At 41.8% G+C, this 12,308-nt stretch overlaps 1 protein-coding gene across 13 annotated transcripts in view; it reads right to left on the reverse strand.

Moving 5' to 3' along the window:
- The window catches only part of GRAMD1B (GRAM domain containing 1B), a 130,319-nt gene that overhangs the window by 13,266 nt on the left and 104,745 nt on the right, over positions 1-12,308 (reverse strand). For 10 of the 13 annotated variants that reach the window (XM_087970120.1, XM_087970123.1, XM_087970122.1 and 7 more), the window contains 7 exons: positions 8,809-8,912; positions 7,735-7,830; positions 5,406-5,486; positions 3,096-3,211; positions 2,493-2,652; positions 1,406-1,613; positions 448-591 (listed from right to left, as the gene is read on the reverse strand). In XM_087970120.1, coding sequence (XP_087826246.1) covers positions 448-591; positions 1,406-1,613; positions 2,493-2,652; positions 3,096-3,211; positions 5,406-5,486; positions 7,735-7,830; positions 8,809-8,912 — 909 coding nt within the window. The remainder of the gene's footprint in view (positions 1-447; positions 592-1,405; positions 1,614-2,492; positions 2,653-3,095; positions 3,212-5,405; positions 5,487-7,734; positions 7,831-8,808; positions 8,913-12,308) is intronic. The other 3 variants (XM_087970121.1, XM_087970124.1, XM_087970126.1) reach the window with 1 other exon arrangement.

The raw sequence follows: 12,308 nt of genomic DNA on the forward strand, positions 1-12,308 counted from the left end.
AGAGCCCTGACACAAGGTTGCTTACAGTATACAGGCAGTCCTTGAGTTAGGACCACAATTGAGCCCAAAACTTCTGTTGCTAAGTGAGACAGTTGCTAAGTGAGTTTTGCCCCCTTTTATCACTTTTCTTGCCGCATTCGTTAAGTAAATCAGTGCAGTTGTTAAATCAATAACATGGCTGTTAAGTGAATCTGGCTTCCCCATTGACTTTGCTCAATCCGATGGTTGCAAAAAGGGATCATGTGACCCTGGGATGCTGCAATTGTCATAAATATGAGTCAGTTGCCGAGTGTCCAAATGTTGATCACGTGACTATGGGAAGGCTGCAGTGGTCATAAGTGTGAAAAAGGGTCGTTAAAAGTCACTTTTTTTTCAATGCTGTTGTAACAGTCACAAAAACAACAGTTGTAAGTTGAGGACTTCCTGTATGGGCTGATGAGGGCTTACCAGAAAACCGTCGTTGCTCCATGAAATCCCTTAAGAACTGAGAGTTTGTGAAGAGCAGGTCATAAAGCTTATCCACACTAAAGTTGAAGACTTCATTCATGTACTGTCGTCCATTCAGATCTTCATAAAAGGACTGGACCTCCCCTGACGAACAAAGTGTAAAGCTAACAGGTCAGATTCCTAGGACACCTATCTTGGTCAAGCAATAAAGAGTATTTTAACTCACTACAAAAATATAACATGGATGCTCCAATACTTGAAACAAGTCTAGGTCCAAACAGCTAAGCCCAACTTTGTTCAAAAAGTGAACCACAAATTCAAAAGCTTTAGACTTAGAGGTCTTCAGGATAACATCATTTTTAATGACCCCATAATCTCTTGTGGGGTGGAATCTGGGCAACGGAATGGAGCCGAGTGCTTACTGGCCGGATGCCCTTCCTGTCACCAATACGGAGTTTTGTTCAGCAGATATATACTCATCATGCCCAGAAAGAGAAATATCTGCCTCTACCTAGGATTGAACTCACAGCCTCCTGATTGTAAGGTGGGAGGTCCACTTCTAGGCCGCCACACCACTTTGTCTTCAGGACAATAGGACCCACCAAAAATGCATCATGATGAACGCTACCATTCGAGATGCTTCTTCACAACTCAACTTTCTTCAATAACATCAAAACTTTTCTATAGCTTAATTCTTACAATGGAATTCGCCATGAGAATATTCATGGAGCCTGTAACCCTTAACCTAAAAATACAGATTCCCTAAGTAATTCAACACAGAAATAGTAATACAAAAGATTTCATGTTTCTGAGAAAAATTAAGGTGAGAATACAGAGATGCTGAATATGAAGGGACGGGGAACTCTTTAACTTGGAAACCCAAGTCAACTGGGTCAACTATGGTACTGAACATGGGTAAGACACAGAAGGACAATAAACCCTAACCCCACCATGACACCTGTGGATGCCAGCCAAGCACCTTCATCATGAGTCTCAGAGGAATCACTAAGCTCAGTTGGAATGTCCTCATTGTCATTGAAATCCAGAGAAGGAGAATTCACAGGGGCGATGATGTCAATTTTGTCTCCAATGAGATTCGCAATTGTCATCTCCTTCTCAGCTGGTGTGTCCAGAACCTCTTCTTCTTCAGGAACGATCCCTTCATACTAGAAGGACATGAAGAAGAACGTCAATCACCGTTACCTTGGGGTAGCTGGAGCTGCCATCTGTCGCGACTATAACTGTAAGCTGGAGGAAAGGGGAAGAGGGGAGGGGCTGGAAAGAGAAGGAGGGAGGAGGGAGGAGGGAGGAGGAGGGGAGGAGGAGGAGGAGGAGGAGGAGGAGGAGGAGGAGGAGGAGGAGGAGGAGGAGGAGGAGGAGGAAGAAGAAGAAGAAGAAGAAGAAGAAGAAGAAGAAGAAGAAGAAGAAGAAGAAGAAGAAGAAGAAGAAGAAGAAGAAGAAGAAGAAGAAGAAGAAGAAGAAGAAGAAGAAGAAGAAGAAGAAGAATAATGTGCTTCTAGAGTTTAAATCAATGTTTTTGAACCTTGGCAATTTTAAGAGGAGGAGGAGGAGGAGGAGGAGGAGGAGGAGGAGGAGGAGGAGGAGGAGGAGGAGGAGGAGGAAGAAGAAGAAGAAGAAGAAGAAGAAGAAGAAGAAGAAGAAGAAGAAGAAGAAGAAGAAGAAGAAGAAGAAGAAGAAGAAGAAGAAGAAGAAGAAGAAGAAGAAGAAGAAGAAGAAGAAGAAGAAGAAGAAGAAGAAGAAGAAGAAGAAGAAGAAGAAGAAGAATGTGCTTCTAGAGTTTAAATCAATGTTTTTGAACCTTGGCAATTTTAAGAGGAGGAGGAGGAGGAGGAGGAGGAGGAGGAGGAGGAGGAGGAGGAGGAAGAAGAAGAAGAAGAAGAAGAAGAAGAAGAAGAAGAAGAAGAAGAAGAAGAAGAAGAAGAAGAAGAAGAAAGAAGAAGAAGAAGAAGAAGAAGAAGAAGAAGAAGAAGAAGAAGAAGAAGAAGAAGAAGAAGAAGAAGAAGAAGAAGAAGAAGACCACCTACCGGGATTGGAGCTTCATTGTTTGTTGTAGGAGTCAACGTGCTGCTGTTGGTAAGAGACTTCTTGGGAAGCTGAGGGCTCACTTCAGCTTTGACCTCCATGCTACTTTTGGAGGAGCTGTCGTTGACTTCATTTTCTTCTACGGGGATCTCCTCACAGTAACTTTAAAAAAACAATAATAAGCAAAATCCGGGTGAATTGGATCAATCCCACAGTTAGTCTTCTTATCAAGCATTGAAGAGCAAACCTTGTGGAATAAAAACATTCACCTCACAGTGCAGCTGATACCTCCAAAGAGAAGCTTCAATTATCACCTTTTCTTTTACGTTGACATACCCATTTTCTAGCCAAATTCCACTCCAGAACATTTACATACTTTTTCGCATCTGTCATGGGCTTAAAGTATCTTAGAGGATGGGAGATAATGATAAGGTCTTCTGCAATTCTGGCTGGGGAATTCTGGGAGTTGAAGTCCGCTCAGGTTAAAGTTATAAAGGTTGACTAACACCGCCCTAGAGTAGTGAGGATATCAGTGGTTTGTGAGCATTAAATCTTGGTGTTTTCCAGTTTTGTTTTCATGGCTCACTTCAGGCATAGGAGCTTACCCCATGGTGTTGAAATCTTCATCAGGAGGAACATAGTCTTCATCATCGCTCGTCAACCCCAACTCATTGCCGTAACACTGATGTACAAAATGCCAAAGCTCCTTTGGACACAAGGGCTGGAAAGGAACAAAGCAAAGAGTGCAGAGAAGAGCAGGAAAGATGATTAGGGGACTGGAGGCTAAAACATATAAAGAACAGTTGCTGGAATTGGGTATGTCTAATTTGAAGAAAAGAAGGACAAGGGGTGACATGATAGCAGTCTTCCAATATCTCAGGGGCTGCCCCAAAGAAGAGGGAGTCAAACTATTCTTCAAAGGAACTGGAAGGCAGGACAAGATTCAATGAATGGAAACTCATCAAGGAGAGAAGCAACCTAGAACTAAGAAGAAATTTCCTAACAGTCAGAACAATTAATCAGTGGAACAACTTGCCTTCAGAAGTTGTGAATGCTCCAACACTGGAAGTTTTTCAGTAGAGATTGGATTTCTCTGAAATTGTGCAGTTTACTGCTTGGACTAGAAGACCCCCAAGGTCCCTTCCAACTCTGCTTTTCTATTCTATTCTATTCTATTCAATTCTATTCTATTCTATTCTATTCTATTCTATTCTATTCTATTCTATTCTATTCTATTCTATTCTATTCCAAGTCCAAGTCCAAGTCCAAGTCCAAGTCCAATTCCATTCCATTCCATTCTATGAATCGGTATCCCCCATGGAAAGCAATTGACAGCATCTCTGATACTTCACTCATGAGAATTTTAAGAACATGGCTACCCAAATGTCGATGGAGCTTCTCAGTCATCCAGGTCACGGTTTTGCTTTTTTCAAGAGGCAACTGGACTTTCTCGTTTTTCTTTGAAGACGTCCAGTTGCCTCTTGAAAAAAGCACCTTTGGGACAGGGCTACCCAAATGGATGTTGTGAAGTGTGTGGATTTGCAGGCTTGCAAAGAAGAAGAAAAAATATGTTCACAGCATGGCAACATGACATTTGGACCCACTCACTTTCAGGAAGCTACCCACAATGGATCTGCAGTTTCAGCTTTTCCTCCTCCGCCTTTTGTTTTTAAATGCATGTCATAATTATCGAGGAACAAAAACCATTTGAATTGCAGCTGTGTTATGTATCTGTGTATGTGTGTATGCGTGTGTGTGTGTGTGCATGCATGTGTACATGTGTTGATTCATCCTTGGAGGGCATTAGACTGAATACAAGGCTTCCATTATTGCAAAAGGTGATACCCTTCTCAAAAATTAACAGGTGAAAAAAGTTAAACCCCTAGAAGGGGGAATGAAAGGGAAGGGAAAATGCATTCTTGGAATACAAACCGAGCAGTTATTGGGGTGAAATTATCAGCAATTTTTGGAGTTATCAGATCACTTCCAAGCAGCAAGAAGAGAGGTGAGAACAGAAGACTGGAAGGGACAAACCAGGTTTCCTAATTTGGACGTATCAATCGGAATCCTGTTACATTTTACGGCTGGAATTTTTCAATGCACTGTTGTCATTTGGTAACAAGCTTGTTTCCTGGTGTCAAATGGCCCATGGGGATAATACTGAAGGGTCAACCCTGGTCATTAGCCCTTGAGCCAGATGAAAAACTAAGAAGAACTAGTTTACATAGCTCACAGACAAGGGTAGACAGTCTTAGATCAACTACCAACTGGAATTTTGAGGACATGTTAGAACAGGAGTGTCCAACCTTGAAACTTTAAGATTTGTGGACTTCAACTCCCAGAATTCCAGGAGTTGAAGTCCACAAATCTTAAAGTGGCCAAAATTGGACATCTCTGACTTAGCCAAGAAGGGTGTGTGTGTTTTTGCCACTTCGAACAATCTCTAATTGGAGGAGAAAGAAATTTCTGGAGGGAGTTACTGGGCTTCTTCTTGTCCTAGAACCTATAAGCCACAGCATCCACGATATCCTTATTGGACATCCTTGTGTTAGAGGCACACTCTGAACATGGTGGCCATAGATCAACAGGTTTATTAGAGATCTTTGTCAGAAGGCCAACATGTCCTCTGCCACCACCTGCGGCCTTCCAGGAGACCTTCTACAATTCTAGGGAGTCCCAAGGGTGTTTTCAAAAAGGCAACTGAACATGTACATTGGGGAAAACTAAACAACTACTACACAAATGCACGGCGCAACGTAGGAGAACCAACGCAGGAGGACACAATTCAGCCATCCAACTTAACCCAGAGGAAAAGGGCTTTTCCACAAGAAAGTCCAGTCGCTTTGTTGAAAGCCTGAATCTACGAGATGGGTGACAAATACATTTGATAAAGATGAAAAAGCAACACTTCCTACCTTTTCAAGGAGAGCATTCTGCCAGAGGCGAAACATCATCATGTACGTCCTATCCCGGGCACCAAAGGAAGTGAAAAAGTGCTGGGAAAAGCAAAAATAAAAATTGAGAGATGAGATAAATCAGGAAGTATGTGTTAAATGATTGCATTGAAATACATTAGCCAGAGAGAAAGAGATTCAGTGCACATGATACGGAGGTTTGAAAACTCTACCGTAGCAAAGAAATTAGTGATTTATACCGGGAGTAGTACGGTGGCCTAGAGGTGGAGCTCTCGCCTCACAATCAGGAGGCTGTGAGTTCGACCCTAGGTAGAGGCAGATATTTCTCTCTCTGGGCATCGGCCGAACAAAACTCCGCATTGGTGACAGGAAGGGGATCCAGCCATTAAAACACTCCATTCAGGCTCCATTCAGTTGCCCAGACTCCACCCCGCAAAGGATTATAGGGTCGTTAAAAGAATATTCTATGACAATATTCTAAAAACAATGTTTGGAGGCATCTTGCAAATGGGTGAAGCCAACTGCATGGGGCAGAACCTATTTTTGGAAGACTTGGGAGGAAGGAATTTAAGATACAATGAGCACCATTCTGAAGGCTTTTTATTACATTATCTGCTTTAATTAATTTTCTAGCAGCTGGGTGGTCAGAAAAAAACAGAATTCTTATTCCAAAGTGGTTTAAAGTTCAACCACTTTTCCAGTGCACAGCCAATGATAATACTATGCTTGCGCCCCAATTCTTTTAACCTTCCCCTGGCCATTCTTATTCAGAGATTCAGGAAAGAGATTTCCAAACCAAAGTAACAAGCTCAACACTCTAAATTTCCAAAGCAATATAGGGCCAACTGGTGGAAGGTAGACAAATCTTCCCTCAATAGATGGGAGACCGATCGACGGGATGGACAACACTTTCCCACACCGTCTGCTCAGAAATAAAACAACACGGACTTGTAGCCTGCTTCTTTCACTCAAAGAGGGATTAGGATCTAGATCGAGGGTGTCAAACTCAAGGCCCACAGACCAGATCCAGCCTGTGGTGTGGTTAGATCTGGCCTGCGGAGTTGCCCTGGAAACAGCAGAGGATCGGCCCGCAGAGCCTCAGACCGGCCCAAGCTGACCGGACACTGATCTACAACCTAGTAGTGGCCAACCAGACCGGAACGTGATCAGCCTTAGATCCACAAGGCCGGCCCGGAGCCAGCCTTGTCTGGCCCATCACAGGTGTCCCTCGACGTGAGCAACGTTGAGCAGGCCAGGTGGAGTTGTCCATTCCTGCCCAGTCATGTGACCACTCAGCCACGCCCACCTGGCCCTTTGAAGGTGACCATAATGTTGATCTGGCTATGTCAGAAGCAGAGATAGGGCCAAGGCAATCTGTCACTGCCCAGCTGCCTTAGGAGTCAGAGCTAAGTGGGGAAGAAGAACAGCTGGGGCCTGTTCCAGATGCGCGTATGCGCAGAGCTGTCAGGAGAGGAGAACAATTAAGGAACAGGGGCCAATTCGGAAGGAAAGACACATGTGGACCGCTTGATGGCCCCTCCTTGGGGAATACATAGAAGCAAAAAGGGTGTGGTGGTTGCAGGAGACAATTAGTTCATATTTCTTTTGGAAGATTTGCTTATCAGAGTTCGTGCTTCACAGAGACTCCTTGCCAGGTATTGAATTTACAGCTTTGCGACTGAAAGCTGCAACTATCCAAGGACTGATAAGGTGTGTTCCTGCAATTAACCCTTAGGAGGATTATTGCCATGACTTTTCTGTGAGTGAATGCCATGGATTCACCGTAACTAAATAAAGAGAGGTTTTTCGGGACAAGGAGTCTGTTTTTTAATTCTGCTAAGCCCTGGATCAGAACACCGGCCCTCAATGAAATTGAGTTTGACACTCCTGATCTAGATGATGTAAAGGCTTGGGGAGTAAAAGACAAGCAGGAAGTCTTCAGGGTGGAGACACGTTTTGCTGGCCATGCCCAGAAGGTACCCTGATTTTGCAACCGGTAAACAAGTTTTACAAGGTTTTGCTTTATCCCTAACCTTTGGTGGGGAAAAAAAAACTTCTTTAACTGGCGGAAGCAATGAGACCAGAGAAGGTCAGAAGGTCCTACTACAGGAGCTCTAAACCATTTTCTGCTGTTGTTGTTTTTTTTTTAAACATGCATGTTCCTAGACAAGCTGATCTTTGGGTCATGGTGGACCTACTTGACTGTGAGAATTTAACTGAGCTTAGGTCTTGTCCAAGATTCCCTGCTTCCCCTCAACCCCCAGATTTGTCCTTCAGAGAAGTCTTCTGCTCTTGCCGGTGTCCAATGGGCAAGATTGTAAGAAAGTACCTTTTCAGTGTCTGTGCAAACTTGAATAGCGTTAGGAATGAGCCGTGCAGTTTTCTCCTTGGTCATGGTGCAGATGTCCTTCAAACGGACAGTCAACTATACCAACAGATAAAAGATCAGAAGCATCATGGAAAGTGAAACAAGAAGAATAGAATAAGATAGAACAGAATAGAACAGAGTAGAGTAGACTAGAATAGACTGGGGTAGATTGGAGTGGGGTAGGGTAGGGTAGGGTAGAATAGAATAGAATAGAATAGAAGAATAAGTAGAATAGAATAGAAAAATAGAATAGAATAGAATAGAATAGAATAGAATAGAATAGAATAGAATGAATAGAATAGAATAGAATACAGAATGGAATGGAATGGAATGGAATGGAATGGAATGGAATGGAATAGAATAGAATAGAATAGAATAGAATAGAATAGAATAGAATAGAATAGAATAGAATAGAATAGAATAGAATAGAATAGAATAGAATAGAATAGAATACAGAATGGAATGGAATGGAATAGAATAGAATAGAATAGAATAGAATAGAATAGAATAGAATAGAATAGAATAGAATAGAATAGAATAGAATAGATATTGGAATGTAGAGTAGAACAGAACAGAATAGAATAGAATAAATATTGGATTGTAGAGTAGAGTAGAGTAGAGTAGAGTCGAATAGAATAGTATAGAATAGAATAGAATAGAATAGAATAGAATAGAATAGAATAGAATAGAATAGAATAGAATAGAATAGAATAGAATAGAATTCTTTATTGGCCAAGTGTAATTGGACACACAAGAAAATTTATCTTCGGTGCATAAGTTCTCATTGTACATAAAAGCTATAAGTGATAAATCATGATCATAGCCATCATAAAAACACATTCATCCTAAATCATAAGATGCAACCCTTAATCATGGAATCAACACAAACCGTACTAGGAAACTAAATAAAACAATGTAAATCGTAAAGATAGAAGCCACAACATTATAAGGGGAGCAAATGCAAACTTTCAGGGTTCACCCATGGCAGAGAAAGTCAATGAGGTGGGCTGGGCTGGGCTGGAGAAGACAACTCACCAAGGTTTCCCAGCGGAAGATGTTGCTGTAGAAACAAATCCAGTTTTCAGAGAGGTAGAGTCGTCCTTGCAAGAGAATATCTCTTTGAAGGGCACAGGAGTAATCTGTAGGAAAAGCCAGGCAGAGGGAGCGACATGGTGTAGCCAAAAGGACATAAATATTTATAAAGAACGCAAAAATAACTGGATGTTTCTGTACACGGTAGAAAATAAACAGGGACCAGTTGGGTTTCTCGCAGTCTAAACATCGACAGCAGGAAAACAAATTTGGGTAGATGGACAAGGAAGATAAATAAAAGGGAGGGGAAAAGAAGCTGATTTTGGCAGCGGGAATTATTGAAGCATCTTTCAAACAGGGGCCCATTAACAAAGATCCTGGACAAACTACAGATTACACCCAGAGAAAAAATTACAATGCAGGTAGCTCTCGATTTAAGACCACAATTGAGCTTAAAATTCCTGTGGCTAAGTGAAACATTAAAGTGAATTTGGTCCCCTTTTTAAGGACCTTTCTTTGCCACAGCTGTCAAGTGAATCACTGCACCGGTTAAGCAGGGGAGACCATGTGATTCCCCCACCAGGATGCTTTGTAACTGTCATAAATATGAGTCAGTTGCCAAGCATCCAAATTTGGATCGTGTGACTATAGGAATGCTGCAATGGTCGTAAGTACGAAAAGCGGTCATAAGTCACTTTTTTCTATGCCATTGTAGCTTTTTTTTTAAATAACATTTTTTAAAAAAATAAAAATAACAAATAAAACCATCTTTTTTTATTTTACAGTGTGTCAGTGGGGTACATATATCTTGTGCGCATAATGATATTGTACATTTCTTCCTTAATTATATTTATAAACTGCTCTAATCAACATTTTATATCATATTGTTCTATTATTATGTTATCGTTAACATTACAATTATTATCTTTTGAAAACGTATCTCATCCTTGCTAAGTTATATTCATTCTCTTTATGCCATTGTAGCTTTGAGTGGTCATTAAATGATTTTTTTGTAAATGGAAGACTACCTCTAAAAAGCATGCCCTGGTTTCTTTTAATTTTCTCTTAATTTTAAAAAGCATGCCCTGGTTTCTTTTCTCACCGCCAATGAATCTTGCAAATATATTATGAAATGGGCTGTCGAACCACGATGATAGTTTGGAACCAATGTTTCTTGTCTATTTTTCTGTAATAATGAAGCCCAACTTAAAAAGGAGCTATGTTTGGAAAAGAGACCTGGCTAAACGAAGAGCAAATACATGAAAAATGAAAAGTAGATGGTTGCTGTTACGATTTCTCTTCTAGTGGTATAACTAACAAAGGGACACAGTGGCTCAGTGGCTAAGACGCTGAGCTTGGTGATCAGAAAGGTCGGCAGTTCGGCTGTTCGAATCCCTAGCGCCACGTAATTGTCCCAGCTTCTGCCAACCTAGCAGTTCAAAAACAGGTAAAAATGCAAGTAGAAAAATAGGGACCACTTTGGTGGGAAGGGAACAGCATTCCGTGCACCTTATTGGCGTTTAGCCATGCCGGCCACATGACCATGGAGACGTCTTCAGACAATACTGGCTTTTCGGCTTTGTAATGGAGGTGAGCACCACCACTAGAGCCCAAAACGACTAGCACATATGTGTGAGGGGAACCTTTTCCTTTACCTTTAGTATAATTCATCATTTCATGACTGTGTGGATTTCAACTTGCATTTTAAATTTGCTCCCAACTCAGTCCACATTTTAAATGTTTTGAGGAGCTCCTTCTCGCTTACAAATAAAACAAATTATTCATGCTATACAATTGGTGCTATGTAAAAGTATGTTGAAAATCTGACCATGGATTCCAGACTTCTCTCTCCTTAGTTAAAACATCTATTTAATTCAAAATTCTTTCAGCAAAAGTTCCACAAGAGTAGTGAGTTGTATTATTTTTCCCTCCCTTGCTAAGCTATGTTTTCATGCTTCCTATCATATTAAGTGAGAGCCAATTGGGTTAAAAGCATCAGGTTAGAAACTGGGTGTCAGGGTTCCGGCAGTTACTCCAATTAAATCATGAGCCTCGAGCTACACGCCCCAAAACTACAGCCTACAGCCCTGTGCCTACACCTCCTGCAAGCTAACTGACACAGAGTGACGATGGGCTGCATGGGAAAAAGAGGCTTTCGCAGTGCTGCAAACCTGGTGCCACCTGCTGGAAGGAGGACAGAGACCACTCGAAGTCTGGACTGACCATACAAACCTGGAAGCCCTTAGGACCCCGTGAAAACTATCACCCAAAAAAACATTTTGTATACACGTTTTTCAGTTGACACTGAGTAACTGTGAGTTCTAGCCCTGCCTTGGGCACAAGCCACCCAAGTGACTTTGGGCCAGTCCCTATCTCTCAGAAGTGGTGTAGGGTCTCCTGCTTGGGCAGGGGGGGTTGGACTAGATGATCTACAAGGTCCTTCCCAACTCTATTAAAGATATCCTCTGAAATCTCTAGGAAGTAGGGAATGGCAAGTCAACTTCTGAAAAAAAATCTTGTCATAATGTCAGCGTTCTTGACGTTATTGGCGTTCCAACTAACCAACTCCAACCCAATAAACTCTGAGACAAGCCTCTTCTTCAAAGTTCCATTTTATTAGAGTTGTGTCATATTGGCACGTCTGGGAAAACCCAAATCTGAGAGTTCCAGGTTTTCCCTTCCCCCCAAAGAAATTCAAAGTTGCATCCCCTGCACCCATCAGTCCATCACATGGCCCAATCAAATGTCGTCCCAACTGGAGACATCCCGTGTGCCACTCCTCTCCAGATGCAGGTCACTTGTCCTTGACGTCTAGAGAATAATGTTGTCGTGTCTAATCTTCCACCTCTCTATGCAATCCCCCCTCCCAATTGCCCAGGCAGACAAATGCGGCACCCTCGAAGCTTCTAAGTAAAATAGGGCTTCCAAGGATGACACATAAACCTTTCCCCTTCAGTAATAATGTATTGCTATTAAGTAAGAAGATCGTAAAGTTGGAAAATCTCTAGATAATCCATAGATAAAGGCTTTTTCCTCTTCCTGGTCTAAGGTTGTTCCAAACCAGTTATTCTTACCAGGTGGGTGAGAAAGGGTGGATGGAACCAAACAGCTCCTGGCACCAGCCTTACTTGTTGTTTTTAATCCACTTTCAAGTTACACAATTATTGCAGGCTAAAAAAGGCATGCTTTTCACCCTTGGGCACGCATAACTTCTAAAAATGAGAGGAGTCTGAGACTTAATCTAGATTGCCACTGCCGTTGGAGAAAGAAGGGAGACCAGATTTGGCTGCAGAAATACGGATAGCATTAAAGGTCAACAAAGAGATACAGAAAACTCCTTCTTTGCTGACATCCAGTCATGGTGTAGATTTTGGCAGCCAAGATATTACACCAATATAAGAATGAAATCTTTGCTGTTAATTGTTAACGGGTTTAAATGGAGTTTTGTCAAGTTTGGCCCTTCACCTTGTCATCGATTAAAAAGAAACATTCCTTCCGTTCAC

The sequence above is a fragment of the Notechis scutatus genome, chromosome 7, assembly GCF_049901735.1.
Source record: "Notechis scutatus isolate UNSWTSFEM ecotype Mainland chromosome 7, rNotScu1.2, whole genome shotgun sequence".
Taxonomy (NCBI): domain Eukaryota; kingdom Metazoa; phylum Chordata; class Lepidosauria; order Squamata; family Elapidae; genus Notechis; species Notechis scutatus.